The 13,273-nt window shown below is 59.7% G+C and overlaps 1 protein-coding gene across 13 annotated transcripts in view; it reads left to right on the forward strand.

Moving 5' to 3' along the window:
* UNC13A (unc-13 homolog A) overlaps positions 1–13,273 on the forward strand; it is a 37,285-nt gene that overhangs the window by 18,702 nt on the left and 5,310 nt on the right. For 3 of the 13 annotated variants that reach the window (XM_068174045.1, XM_068174049.1, XM_068174056.1), the window contains 18 exons: positions 23–186; positions 920–1,070; positions 3,141–3,209; positions 3,315–3,404; positions 3,555–3,689; positions 3,963–4,096; positions 4,539–4,624; positions 4,855–4,981; positions 5,063–5,159; positions 5,284–5,427; positions 6,540–6,623; positions 6,854–6,931; positions 7,208–7,296; positions 7,424–7,576; positions 7,693–7,816; positions 10,982–11,020; positions 12,002–12,031; positions 13,132–13,188. In XM_068174045.1, the coding sequence (XP_068030146.1) occupies positions 23–186; positions 920–1,070; positions 3,141–3,209; positions 3,315–3,404; positions 3,555–3,689; positions 3,963–4,096; positions 4,539–4,624; positions 4,855–4,981; positions 5,063–5,159; positions 5,284–5,427; positions 6,540–6,623; positions 6,854–6,931; positions 7,208–7,296; positions 7,424–7,576; positions 7,693–7,816; positions 10,982–11,020; positions 12,002–12,031; positions 13,132–13,188 (1,851 nt within the window). Of the gene's footprint in view, positions 1–22; positions 187–919; positions 1,083–3,140; positions 3,210–3,314; positions 3,405–3,554; positions 3,690–3,962; positions 4,097–4,538; positions 4,625–4,854; positions 4,982–5,062; positions 5,160–5,283; positions 5,428–6,539; positions 6,624–6,853; positions 6,932–7,207; positions 7,297–7,423; positions 7,577–7,692; positions 7,817–9,250; positions 9,423–10,981; positions 11,021–12,001; positions 12,032–13,131; positions 13,189–13,273 lie in introns of those variants that run through there. The other 10 variants (XM_068174044.1, XM_068174047.1, XM_068174052.1 and 7 more) reach the window with 5 other exon arrangements.

Here is a 13,273-nt window from a genome sequence, read left to right on the forward strand (position 1 = left end):
CAGGACTCATTTGTACCTCCAGAACCTGTTCCACTTTGTGACGGATTTGCAAAACAACGGGGTGGTGAAGATCCCCGACGCAAAGGGGGATGATGCATGGAAGGTGTACTTTGATGAGACAGCACAGGAGATCGTGGATGAGTTTGCCATGCGCTATGGGGTGGAGTCCATCTACCAGGCCATGACGTGAGTCCCCTGCCCCAGTCTGGTGTAGAGGGGCTGCACCCACCCCCCAGGTGGAGGGTTACTGTCTCCATCTTCCTCTCCGGCTGCCGTTGGCACTCACCTCCCTGCCATGGGTGCAGACTGGCCCCAGATCTGTGCACCCATCCTTCCCCTTCCCAATGCGCTCTGGCACAGCCTCATCTCAAGTCCTGTGTTCAGTTTGGGCCTTCGGGTCAGAAGGACCCGAAGCTGTTGGAGAGTGTCCCAAGGAGGGACACGGAGCTGGGAAGGGTCTGAGGAGCGGCTGAGGGCACTTGGCTCGTTCAGCTGCAGCACAGGAGACTGAGGGGAGGCTCCTCGGGGGCTGCAGCTCCTCCCGAGGGGAGGCAGAGAGGCAGGGGCTGAGCTCTGCTCTGGGACAGGGACAGGAGCCCAGGAAGGGCTGGAGCTGGGCCAGGCCTTGGCATGGAGCTCAGGGAAAGGTTCTTCCCCCCGAGGGTGCTGGCACTGCCCAGGCTCCCCAGGGAATGGTCCCAGCCCCAAGGCTGCCAGAGCTGCAGGAGCGTTTGGACAGCGCTGCCAGGGATGCTCAGGGTGGGGGTGTTGGGGTGTCTGTGCAGGGACAGGGGCTGCACTGATGATCCTTGTGGGTCCCTTCCATTTTGGGATGCTCTGGGATTCAATGATTTATGCACCCCAAACCCAGCATCCCTTCCTATGGCCCTAAACCCTCAGCTGCCACCTCTCTCCGTAGGCATTTTGCCTGCCTCTCCTCCAAGTACATGTGCCCCGGCGTGCCGGCGGTGATGAGCACCCTGCTGGCCAACATCAACGCCTACTACGCCCACACCACCGCCTCCAGCAATGCCAACGCCTCCGACCGCTTTGCCGCCTCCAATTTCGGGGTAAGTCCCATGGTACGTAAACGCTCTTTTCTTTTTCTCTCCTTTCTTTGGGAGGGGGTGGGGGGCTAAGGAAGCAAAACGAGCTGTGCAAAGCACCCCAGTCCATGCTGCAGCCAGGCAGCAGTGGGGTCAGCCCCTGCTTGCCCCAAAAATTGTCCCACTCCTGTGTTTCAGGAAGGAAAAGAGCCACCACCTTCCCAGGAGAAGGGCTAAATTTGCTCCCTGAATTATTATGGGAGCCTGAGCAAACTGGGACCCTGGGTGGCAGTATGCCATCTTGGTGGCCAAATCAGAAGCATGTGGCCATGACCCACCCCTGCGCTTCTGGGGGGCCTTGCACAGCCTCGTGTGCTTTGGGGGACCCCAGCCTGCTGCAAACTCAGCCAGTTGTGCAGCACCACTGGGTGCCAAGTGGGGCGAGTTTGTGGCAGGGATGGGTGCCCCTTGGGGACGTGGGCAAGGAGGGGCTGAGCCCTCACCTTGGCTGCCCCACCCATGCCATCCCTGAGGCAGGAAATGGTCGCTCTGGGTGTGCATGGGTCGAGCCAGGGTCAGTGCCCAGCCCCGGGTGCAGCAAGGTGCTGGGTAGCCAGGGACACAGCCAGGGCCGAGCACAGCTCCGGGCAGCTTTGGCTCACCTCCACGTTCCTGTTGCAGAGGTAGCTAGAGCCGAGCGAGCTGTGCCTCCGGATCACGCAAGAGAAGGAAACCAAAAACCCGCCTTTTCTCTAACATGGAGGATATTAAAAACTTGTCTCTTTCTCTTTTTTTAGAGAGCCTAAGGCTGGGTCCTAAAGTGCCCGGCCGTGTCGCTTTAACCCATCGTGTCCAGTGTTAGAGTGCTGCAGCCACTCCTTGGGTGTTGGGGACGCACGGCCCAGCCCAGGGCCCGGCTGGCCCATCCCCGCGAGCGCCGAAGGTTTGCGGTGGCCAGCACAGGCTGTGGGCATGGCCGAGCCAAGGACTCGCTGCCCCTCCCACCCCTGTGCTCTTATCCCAGGACTCAGACGCTGCTCCGGACTCTCCAGAGCCCTGCGGGTCAGCCCTGACCCCGCACAGCCAGTGCTGAGGGGGGAACCCAGGGCTCTCATGGGAGGCCCTCATGGCTGTCCAAAGCCTCTCCACCAGCAGGAATGCAAAGGGAAATGCTCCCCAACAACATTTTGGGGCCAATATTGGGAAGAAATTCTTCCCTGTGAGGGAGTGAGGACTGAGGTTGCTCTGAGAGCAGCTGTGGCTGTCTCATCCCTGGAAGTGTTCAAGATGAGATTAGACAGGGCTTGGAGCAACCTGGACTAGTGGAAGGTGTCCTTGCCCATGGCAGGGAGTAGAATAAGGTGGTCCTTAGGGTCCCTTCCAACCCAAACCAGTCTGGGATTCTATGATGAGTTGCTTTGCCACCAGCTCTGACCCCTGATCCAATCCACAACCCAAGATGGGATTTACATCCTTCTGCCCTGTGCTCCCTGGGTGGGAGCTGGGCTGAGCTGAACTACAGCCCCTCAGCCCCAGCGGAGACCCCCGACATGGGGTGTTTCTTGCCCATGTCCCTTGATGCAGCCCAGTGGAGTGAGTGAGGAGTCCATGGAAATGTCCAACTCCTGGGGCCACCCTGAAGATGGGCAAGCACTGCACATCCTTTCCCTGCCCTTTTTCTTGAGCTCTTGGAAAGCCCCAATTGAGGGGCTACTGATCCTTCAGCCCCTCTCCCAACTGTTGTCCTGAGCCCAGGCTCAGAGGTGTTCCAGTGGGCAGGGCAGACAGAGCAGCCTGTCAGTCTCCCAGCAATGACAGGGGACACGTGGTGTCACCTCTCCATCCTGAACAGCACCTGGCATGGCCACATGTGCCCCAGGAGCTGCTGAGGGCTTTGAGTGAGCCCCAGCCACCAGCAAGGAGATGCTCTTCTCTGCAGACAAGTCCTGCCCATTCAGGGCTCAGAAAGAAGGCAGGCAGGCAGGCAGGAAGGAGAGGAGAGGGCTGAGCGGAGAGCAGAGAGAGACAAGGGCGGGGGGGTCGGTCCCTGCCGCCTTTGCCCTGTTCACCTGCCCCCGGGGCGTTTCTCCACAGAAAGATCGCTTTGTCAAGCTCCTGGACCAGCTGCACAACTCCCTGCGCATCGACCTCTCCATGTACCGGGTAAGGTGTCTGCCCTGCCTCAGTGTCCCCACCTGAAGCAGCGGGTGGCTGCTCCCTCACTTGCCCTTGTGAATTTTGAGGGCAACTCCCCTCTTTCCTTTCCAGAACAACTTCCCTGCCAGCAGCCCCGAACGGCTGCAGGACCTGAAGTCCACAGTGGATTTGCTGACCAGCATCACCTTCTTTCGGATGAAGGTACTGCTGGGGGCCCCACTCACCCTATCCCTCGGGGGATCTGACTCTCTTTGGCCCTGGTTCTCTGCGGGTTGGGGTTGTGCTGGCCTGTGGTGCTCCCGGGTGGGTGTCTGGGGGTGCTCCAAACACCATGCTCTCCCCACACACCAGGTCCAGGAGCTGCAGAGTCCCCCACGAGCCAGCCAGGTGGTGAAGGACTGTGTGAAGGCCTGTCTCAACTCCACCTACGAGTACATCTTCAACAACTGCCACGAGCTCTACAGCCGCGAGTACCAGACAGACCCGGTGTGTGGGGCAGGGGGAATCCTGGGCACTGGCCTCCCCATCCCATCCCCTTCTCCTTTTCCTCATGCTCCTGCTCCCTCTCCAGAGCGCTCAGTCCTGTGCAGAATGATCCCCAGGCCTTGGAGTTTGAGATGTGGGGTTGAGATCAGGACAGACAAGAGGGGGTTGCATGGGGCCTCCAGGGTATTCCCTCCTGCTCCCTTGTTAGCCCCGACACAAAGTTGAGCCCTGCACTGGGTGACCAAATTCTCCACTGTGTCCCTGCCCCTCCAGACTAAGAAAGGCGAGGTGCCCCCTGAGGAGCAGGGCCCCAGCATCAAAAACCTGGATTTCTGGTCAAAGCTCATCACCCTGATTGTCTCCATTATTGAGGAAGACAAGAACTCCTACACACCCTGCCTGAACCAGTGAGTAGATGCTGGAGAAGGGGACACTGCTGTGCCCACAGAGGGTGCCCATGTGGAGGCACTAAGATCTTGAGACCTTTGGAAGTGATTATAACATCCATTCTACAGATAGGAAGGCTGAGGCTGCTGGGAGGTGTGTGAGGGATGTCAGTCCACATGGAGGGCTGATTCACCCTATGTTCATAGCCTCAAACTGTGCCAGGGGAGGTTCAGGTTGAACATCAGGAAGAATTCATGGAAAAGGTGGTCAGGCATTGTGTGGGGCTGCCCAGGGAAGTCTGAAGTCCTTACCCCTGGAGGTGTCCAAGGAAGGCCTGGGTCTGGCACTCAGTGCTGTGGGCTGGGTGACAAGGGGGGGATCATTCACAGGTTGGACTCAATGACCTTGGAGGCCTTTTCCGCCCTAAATGATTCTGTGATTCACACTCTCCCCTCGCCCCAGGTTCCCCCAGGAACTGAACGTGGGGAAGATCAGCGCTGAGGTGATGTGGAACCTCTTTGCTCAGGACATGAAGTATGCGATGGAGGGTGAGTCCCACCTGCCACCCTGAGCCAGAGAGGGAGGACCCAGGCAGGAGCTGTCCTCAGCTCACACCTCCCCTGTTCCCTGGGCAAACCCATTTCATCTCCTCATCAACACCATGCGTAGCTTAACCCCCCGCAAAAGCACTTCCACCTTTTTACCCTGGAGCTGCCCTTGGGGAGCCACGCTCCAGATTTGGGACTCAGAGTAAGCCCCAGGCCCTTTCCCCGTGCAGAGCACGAGAAGCACCGCCTGTGCAAGAGCGCAGACTACATGAACCTGCACTTCAAGGTGAAGTGGCTGTACAACGAGTACGTCACCGAGCTGCCCTCCTTCAAGAGCCGCGTGCCCGAGTACCCTGCGTGAGTGCAGCCCTGGGGCCGGGGAGGGGGACTGCCACCACGAGGGCTGCTGGCCTCACCATGGATGGGTCTCTCTTCCAGCTGGTTTGAGCCCTTCGTCATCCAGTGGCTGGATGAGAATGAAGAGGTGTCACGGGATTTCCTGCACGGAGCACTGGAGCGGGACAAGAAGGATGGGGTATGAACAGGACTAGGGACGCAGTCTCAGAGCCAAGGGGCTTGTCCCTTGATGCCCAGTATGTCCTGACTGGGGCCAAAATCTCCCCCACACATCCTGCTGACGCCTCGTCTCACTCCTACAGTTCCAGCAGACCTCAGAGCACGCGCTCTTCTCCTGCTCCGTGGTGGATGTTTTCTCCCAGCTCAACCAGAGCTTTGAGATCATCAAGAAGCTGGAGTGCCCCGATCCCCAGATTGTGGGGCACTACATGCGACGGTTTGCCAAGGTGGGCACCTGCCAGGGCGGGGGTCAGCACCACCCCTGGGACCCCAGTGCCAGCCTGGCTGGGGCTCCTGGGCTCTCTGTGACGCCTCCATCCAGCTGTGGGCAGCCAATATGCTACCAACACACCCTGGGACACTCCCAGTTCTGCTAGCACAGGATATTAATTAATTAATTATGAGCTAATTTATGAGTTATTTGCTTAATTAATATAGATGAATTAAAACTGGCTTGCAATTTAGGAGGGAGTTGCATGCAGGTTTGGTGGCTTTTGCCTTTGCAGCTGTGCTGGAGCTGCCCATGGAGACCACTTGTGCTGGATCTGCCTTCCAGTGGCTGTGCCCATGTGGCTCCTGGTGCATGAGCATAAGCCAGATGTGCCCAGGTGGACAAGGAGGACAATGGCACCTGGCTTGTACTTGCAATGCTGTGGCCAGTAGGACCAGGGCAGTGACTGCCCCCCTGTGCTGGCACTGCTGAGGCCCCACCTCAAATCCTGGGGTCAGTTTGGGGCCCCTTATGACAAGAAGGACACTGAAGGGCTGGAGTGTGTCCAGGGAAGGGAACAGAGCTGGGGAAGGGGCTGGAGCACCAGGAGCAGCTGAGGAAGCTGGGGAGGCTCAGCCTGGAGAAAAGGAGGCTCAGGGGGATGTTGTGGCTCTGCACAACTCCTGACAGGAGGGGACAGCTGCGGGGGGATTGAACTCTGCTCCCAGGGAACTGAGAGGAAATGGCCTGAAGTTGTGCTAGGGGAGATTTGGGTTGGATGTTGGTAAAATGTCTTCACTGAAAGGTTTGTCCAGCCCTGGCACAGGCTGTGCAGGGAGACAGTGAAGTCAACATCCCTGAAAGTGCTTAAAAAACATGTGGATGTGGCACTTGAGGATATGGTTTAGTGGTGAACATGGTGGTGGTGCTGAGTTGATGGTTGGACTTGAATTTATAGGGCTTTTCCAACCTTAATGATTCCATGATTCTGTGATCCACAAGGCCAGAGGGTATGTATCCAGATATGAGGTTGTTTCATTGCTGTTGGACTCATGGTTTCCTTCTCTCCCTCCTTACCCTTTGTTGCTGCTGTCTGGGTGTCTTCCTTGGTTCCCTGTTTGGCTGCAGACCATCAGCAATGTGCTGCTCCAGTATGCTGAGATCATCTCCAAGGATTTTGCCTCATACTGCTCCAAGGAGAAGGAGAAAGTGGTGATGTATCTCCCTTTTGCTGTCCTCACATGGTGGCCCCATCTGTCACCTCAGCCCCAGGGTGGGTCGGTCCCTTCCTGATGGCAGTTCCTGACGTGCTGCCAGGGTGGCTTCCATGCCATTCCTATCCTCAGGTCCCCCAGTGGAAGGTGGGAGGGTCCTGGGGCTGGGGCCAGCTGTCCCAGCCATATTTATTGGTGCTGACTCCCCTCTCCATCCCACCCCTCCAGCCCTGCATCCTGATGAACAACATCCAGCAGCTCCGTGTCCAGCTTGAGAAGATGTTTGAAGCCATGGGTGGGAAGGACGTGAGTATGGGGGGTTCCAGCAGGGAGCCCTGTGGGGGGTTGGATCATTCCCTTCCCCCCCGAGGTAGCCCCTTGCCCAGTTCCCCAGTGCTGGGAGCAGACCCCTTCCTCAGTCCTGTGTGGGGTCACACTGTCCTGCCCCATGGCACCCTGCTCTCCCACCATATCGGACTGGGAAGGGCTTCACCCTGCCCAAGGATGCATTTGGGATGCAGAAACTTCCCTGAGGGCTGGTTCAGGAACCCTGTCAGCTTCAACAACTTCTTTCTCTTGCAGCTGGACACAGAAGCCAGTGATATCCTCAAGGAACTGCAGGTGAAACTTAACAACGTCCTGGATGATCTGAGCCGAGTCTTTGCCACCAGGTACAGCTGGGTGAGAGGGCAGGGGCAGTGGGCAGAGGAGAGGTCTGGGGATCCCGAAGCTGTGGCTGGGGTCAGGCTGGCGGCTCTGGGGGGATATGCTGAGCTGCCTGAATGTTGTGGTGCCCAGTTTCCAGCCACACATCGAGGAGTGCGTGAAGCAGATGGGTGACATCCTGAGCCAGGTGAAGGGCACCGGCAACGTCCCCGCCAGCACCTGCAGCAGCGTCGCGCAGGACGCTGACAACGTCCTGCAGCCCATCATGGACCTGCTGGACAGCAAGTGAGTGTGGGGGACAGCTGGAACCCCCACCCTGCCCCTCCTGGCCTCGCCAGGCAGTGCGAGGGACATGCAGAGGGGACATGGGAGGGGTGACACGTGGGATCTCCTCTGTGCAGCCTGACGCTCTTTGCCAAGATCTGCGAGAAGACGGTGCTGAAGCGGGTGCTGAAGGAGCTCTGGAAGCTGGTGATGAACACCATGGAGAAGACCATTGTCCTACCCCCACTCACAGACCAGACGGTGAGTGATGGGCAGAGGGACCAGGGATCCTGAGACACAGGTGACTGACTGGGGCCAGTGTGGGACATGGCTGACCACGTGCCCTCACTGGCATGTGAGAGGGTGGGGACTTCACTGACATCTCCAAACTCTTGTCCAGCTCCTGGCCAGGGAAGGAATGGAAGAGAGATAGGTCATCCTTGCTCCAGAACCTTCTTGGTTGGCTTTGGCAAAGGACCTTCCTGCCACCTCCATTGTGGCATCAAGAGGGGACACTGGCCCTTTCTTATCCATCCTTCCCTCAGAGCTGGGACAGCATCCCATGCCACACTGATCCACACTGGCTGTGGGCATGCTCCCTGTGCCAGGAGGCGAATCCAGGGGCTCCTGGAGTTTGGGCAGATGCTGCCTGTTCACCTTGCTGAGGGTTTCATGAGGATGGGGGGACATATTCCCCAGAAGGGCTGAGCTGTTCCTTGCTCCTGGGGGGTTTAGGAAAGCAGAGCAAACCCAGGGAATGGTCCCTCTCAGAGGCTCCGCATCACATTGCTGTTTGTCTGCCCCCCCTGCACCTGGAGGTTCCTGAGGTGGTTCCTTTGAAGTCAGGCAGGAAAGGGTGACACCGAGTGCTCTCAACCAGCCAAACACCTGTCACTCTTTGGTGGCTTTTGTCACCATTACAAAGCTCAGGCTCTTCCTTGGAGTTACTGGAGCTGTCTGCCTTTATGTCACCTTTCTGGGACTGTGGAGCTCCTGTGCTGTGTCTGTGAGGGACAGCACAGTGATGACATGTCAGATGTCAGCCCTCAGTGGTGCCACCTCACTGTCACCGTGTCACAGCCCTGAGCCTGGCTCAGGTCAGCCCTACGTTGCTTCTAACTGGGCTCACACACCCTTGGCCAAAGGTGGCCAAATCTTAAAGGAATGCTGGTGCCACTGAGTGCCGGTCCCCATCCCAGTCTCTTTCCAGCTGGGATGTGGAGACAGTGCTAGGGCAGAGGAGAGGGCATAGACATGTGGCTCTGTTGGGTGATTTTCCTGAGGGCAGACAGTCCCTGGAGAAAGCTGTGCTGGGACTGTCCCTCGGGCAGGGGACATCCTGCCCAGGTGTCCCTGGGTGCCAGCCCACAGGGTGGCCGGACAGATTGGTGGTTTGGGGGTCTGTGTCAGAGCCAAGTGTTGACTGGGGTCCCTGGAACTGAGCCCCCTGGGGCAAAGCCCTCCCCCGACAGTCAGGAGGGACCGGGCAGGTGAGGATGGGGCTCCTCGGGGGCTGTGGAGGCCTGCGGTGCAGTGGCAGGGCAGTGACACTGAGTGCTGTGGCTGGGGGACAGCCACGGCGCTGTTGGGGGTGGGGGCAGCCAGGGCTGGCGCTGGGGAGGATGGAGGAGGCGGGGGCCGACACTCACGTCACGGTTGTTCTCTCCAATTGCTCCTCTCGCCTCTCAATGGCAGATGATTGTAAGTACGGCAGCTCCCTGTCTGTCTGTCTGTCTGTCCGCTCTGTGTCGGTCCTGGCCTCGCCGGTTCTTGTCTTGTGTGGCTGCCCGTGCCCTGCCCACACCCTCCTTCGGCTCCTGACCTGGTCCAGCTCCTGGTCCCCACCCCTGCCTGGCACTGGCTCCTGGCCGGCACATGCCAGCCCCTCCGGGATGTGGTGGGTGGAGAGGTCTTGGACAGATTGGCAGTGCCGGGATGTGGGGAGGGACAAGGGGGAGTGATGGGGTGGGAGGGGACGATGATGGCAGTGCCATGTCATCAGGGTCTGCCAAACCTGGGCTCCGTGCTGAGGGGAGGAATACCGTGGGAGGCACGAGCAGGGAGCAGTGTGTGCCTGGAATCAGGGCTTCTCGTCCTTTCCCTCGTGCCTCAGTTTCCCCTCGAGGCCCTGGCTGGGGTCTGGCTGTGATGGGGGTGAGGGCAGAGGTTTTCCCTGCCAGGAGGAAGAGGAGGAGTCTCTCGGGGGGGACACGGTGGTCCCTGGCCCGGGTGCTCAGTGTTGGGACAGGCTGCTGGCACAAGTTGTGAGGCTCCTTCCCTGGTCGGGATATGACCCTGGGAACCTGGACTGCTGGTTCCCTTCTCGGCATCGCTGCTGGGTCCCTGCATGGCTTTGACTGAGCAGTTTCCTTCTGTCCTCTTCTGACCAGTCTGTGGCTGTGGGTTTATGCCCTTGGGAGCAAGGGAAGGGCAATTCCCCCCTACAATACCTGTCCCCACCCCTGTTGTGAACCAGGCACCTGTGCAGGAAGAGCAGTGGGAGCCAGCTGCTGGGTGCTGGTGCCAATCCCTGAAGGGACAAACACCCCTCTGCTGTCCCCCAGTATCTGGTGTCCAACAGCAGCATTTGAGGAAGCCTTGGGGGCAGCGTGGGGCTGAATCTCTCCTCAGATCTCATGGGGACCTCATGAGAACCTCATGGGGACCTCGTGGGGACCCCATGTCCCAGCTTTGCTGCTCTGTGGGAAAGAGCAGTGTCAGCTCTGTGTGGTACAAGCTCCTCTTGTTCACCCATCACCCTGTGCCAGGGCCAGAACCCCTCCTGCCGTTTGGCTGTACCTGTGCTACTTGTTCCCTCTGAGGCTTCCCAGCCAGCTGACTCCGTGCTCCCCTCTCCTGACTCCAACAGTCCGTGCTGAGAGCTGAGTTCGTCCCTCCCCCATGGCACTGTGGCTCATTTCACACAGATGTTCTTGCCTGGATCAGTGTGGGGCTGACACTGGGCCCAGCCCTGCACAAACCAGAGCTCTGCGTGCCAAAGCCAAATCCCAGCTACTCCCTCCCTGCTCCCTCCCCAGTGCTGGGAGCACCTGCCAGAGCTGAAGCTGGATGTGTGGGGGCACCAGAGCCTGCCCACACACAGCTGGATGCTGTATTCCAGCAAGGACCATCCCTCACGGATTCAGCATCTCTGTATCCCACCAAGGATCATCCTCACAGATTCAGCATCCCTGCATCCCAGCAGTTTCCCAGTGTGAGGACAAGTTCTCCAGCAGTGCAACATCCTGCTTCCCAGTGGGGATCCAGCACCCTGATGGCACCAGGCCCTCACTGAGTATCCCGTGGGGACCAGTCCCCCACTGGCTGTCCTTCAGGAGCTCGTGATGTCTCTGCCACCTGTGCCCCTGTGTCCTGTCCCATGCTGTCGCCCCACCCCACACTCAACCTCTGACATTGCTTCTACAGGGCACGCTCTTGAGAAAACATGGCAAGGGGACAGAGAAGGTAAATAGCTGTGGGCTCCGTGTGTGTCACCACCCCGGGGCCACACTTGTGGTCTCACACCCGCCTGCTGTGGAGGTCCAGGCTTGTCCGTGCTTCCTCTGTTGTGCTGTCTGGATGTGCTGTTGCCTGCGTGGTGTTGTGGTGAGGTGTGCTGTGCTGTGTGCTGGGGACAGCCCCGGTTCTGTGTGTCCCCGGGGTAGGGAGCGGGGCCTCTGTGGTGTTCAGTCCCCGTGGGGTGGATGTGGGGTGTCGCCCATCCCCGTGGGGAACACTGCCCCGCAGCCCTCAGCACCAGCTGCCTGGTGGGACAGCGAGGGGTTGAGACCCTGTGCATGGGAGACCCTCCACACAACCCCATCCCACTGTGGGGGCTCAGGAAGAGGGGACCCTCTGGGCTGGGCCATGCTGGGCACAGTGAGGGCCCCAGGGCTGCTGAGATCCCCCGGATCTCTGAGCCCACTCCCCCTTCCTTGCTGAGCCCCAGCCCTGCTCCAAGGGCTTTCTCCAGCGCATGGGCTCTTGCCCTGTCTGAGGGCTCCTCACCACGGGGTGGGGGCCCAGCAGTGACCCCAGCCTGCGCCCCACATCCTGGTTCTTGGGAAGAGCCAGGCCAGCATCCATCTGGGCAATGCCTGCGGCTCCCCCTCCTCTCCTGGGGGACACTGGCTCCTGCCCAGTTTACTGAGTGTGCTGGGTGAGCTGATTCCCTCTGATCTCCCAGCCCCAAATGGGGTGGGGAGCAAACCTGCCCGCCCTCAGAAGAGACCTGGCACACTCATCACAGCTTCACCAGCGTGGGCACGGGGCTGAGCCTTTGCAGCTGTGAACTGGTGCCCAACCAGCGGCACCAGCGGGGAGCTGGGCAGAGCCAGAGGAGAGTACAGGGCCAGAGCCCTCATGGCCAAGGGTTGTGGGGGGCCTGGAGCTGTGGCCGAATGCTGCTGGGGCCACCAGTAACTGTCCCTTGCTGTTCTCTTCCAGAGCAGGGTGAAGCTGCCCAGTCACACTGAAGTAAGGACATGGCTCTTCTGCTCCCCACTTGGCACTGCTCTCTCCCCTTCCCTCCTCCCTTGTCCATTGTGCTCTGGGTCGGGGGCTCCCAGCTCAGTACAGTGTTCTGTCGTGCTCTGTTTTGGGGACACCAGTGTCCCCAGCTCCCAGCCTGTCCACTGACTGGGGGAGATGGGAACAGTGAAGGTGGAATTAATGGGACAGAACTGAGTGGGCAGAGGGGTAGACACAAAGGGTTAATGGGGGCATACAAAATGTGGGCATGGAGGGGGCAGACCCCTGTAGAAGGTACTGGTTAATGGGAGAGATGCTGAGGTTCCTGTGTTGGGAGGGACTGGAACTACTGGTGCTGGGAGAGGGAAGGTAGTGGAGGTCTCTGGGCCCCAGTTTATCCAGTTGCATTTGCACACTGGAGGAGCTGAGGAGGAGAGCTTGTGCTCAGCCCAGTCAGAGGTGCCAGCCCAGGGCAGTGAGCAGGATCTGCCCATCCAGGGAGCTGTTGTGCCTGTGGGCCCCACGGAATGGCTCCATGGCCCCTGCCATGGTGGGGGCACAGGTCAGGCAGAGGCAGCCCGGGTCTCCCACCTGGGGGGCTCCCTCGGGTGCCCAGGAGCTGGGAACCTCCCTGGCACTGCTGGGGCTGGGCAGGGCTCCGTGTGGCTGGGGGCTGTTTGGTGGCTGTGGGGTACGGGCTACATCCTCCCCGTGCCTGCTGTCCCTCGCTCTCTGCTCCCACCGTGTCCGATGTCCGAGTGGTCAGTGCCGTGCTGTGCCAGGCCCTGCTGGATGCAGGAGCAGGTGCTTGGAGCACAGGGAGCAGGATGGGACTCTTGGGCTGAGCTGCTTGTGCTGAGCAGAGCCAAGGGTGACGCCAGGGTGGCGTCCTGCCCTGGGGTCCTCAAGCCTGCAGCCTCACAGCTGTGCTGAGAACTTGGGGCTGCCAGCCTGGTACCTGTGTCACCTTCCTGGCTGCTGTCCCCTGGAGCCTGGAGGAGCCCCTGGAACTGCAGCAAGCTTCTGGCATGATGTGCCCAGCCTGGGCATGCCACCCCCAGCCCCCCTGCTCACCAGGGCTGTCCCTGTTTCTTTGCTCTCTGCAGGGCACACAGATGATTTTCAACGCGGCCAAGGAGCTGGGGCAGCTTTCCAAGCTGAAGGTGAGGGCTGGGGGGCTGGGCTGGGGGTCACCGAGCTGAAGATGAGGGCTGGGGGTGCTGGGTTGCTCTCTGTTCCAGGGTGGGT

Source organism: Anomalospiza imberbis, chromosome 27 (assembly GCF_031753505.1).
Source record: "Anomalospiza imberbis isolate Cuckoo-Finch-1a 21T00152 chromosome 27, ASM3175350v1, whole genome shotgun sequence".
NCBI classification, from domain to species: Eukaryota; Metazoa; Chordata; class Aves; order Passeriformes; family Viduidae; genus Anomalospiza; species Anomalospiza imberbis.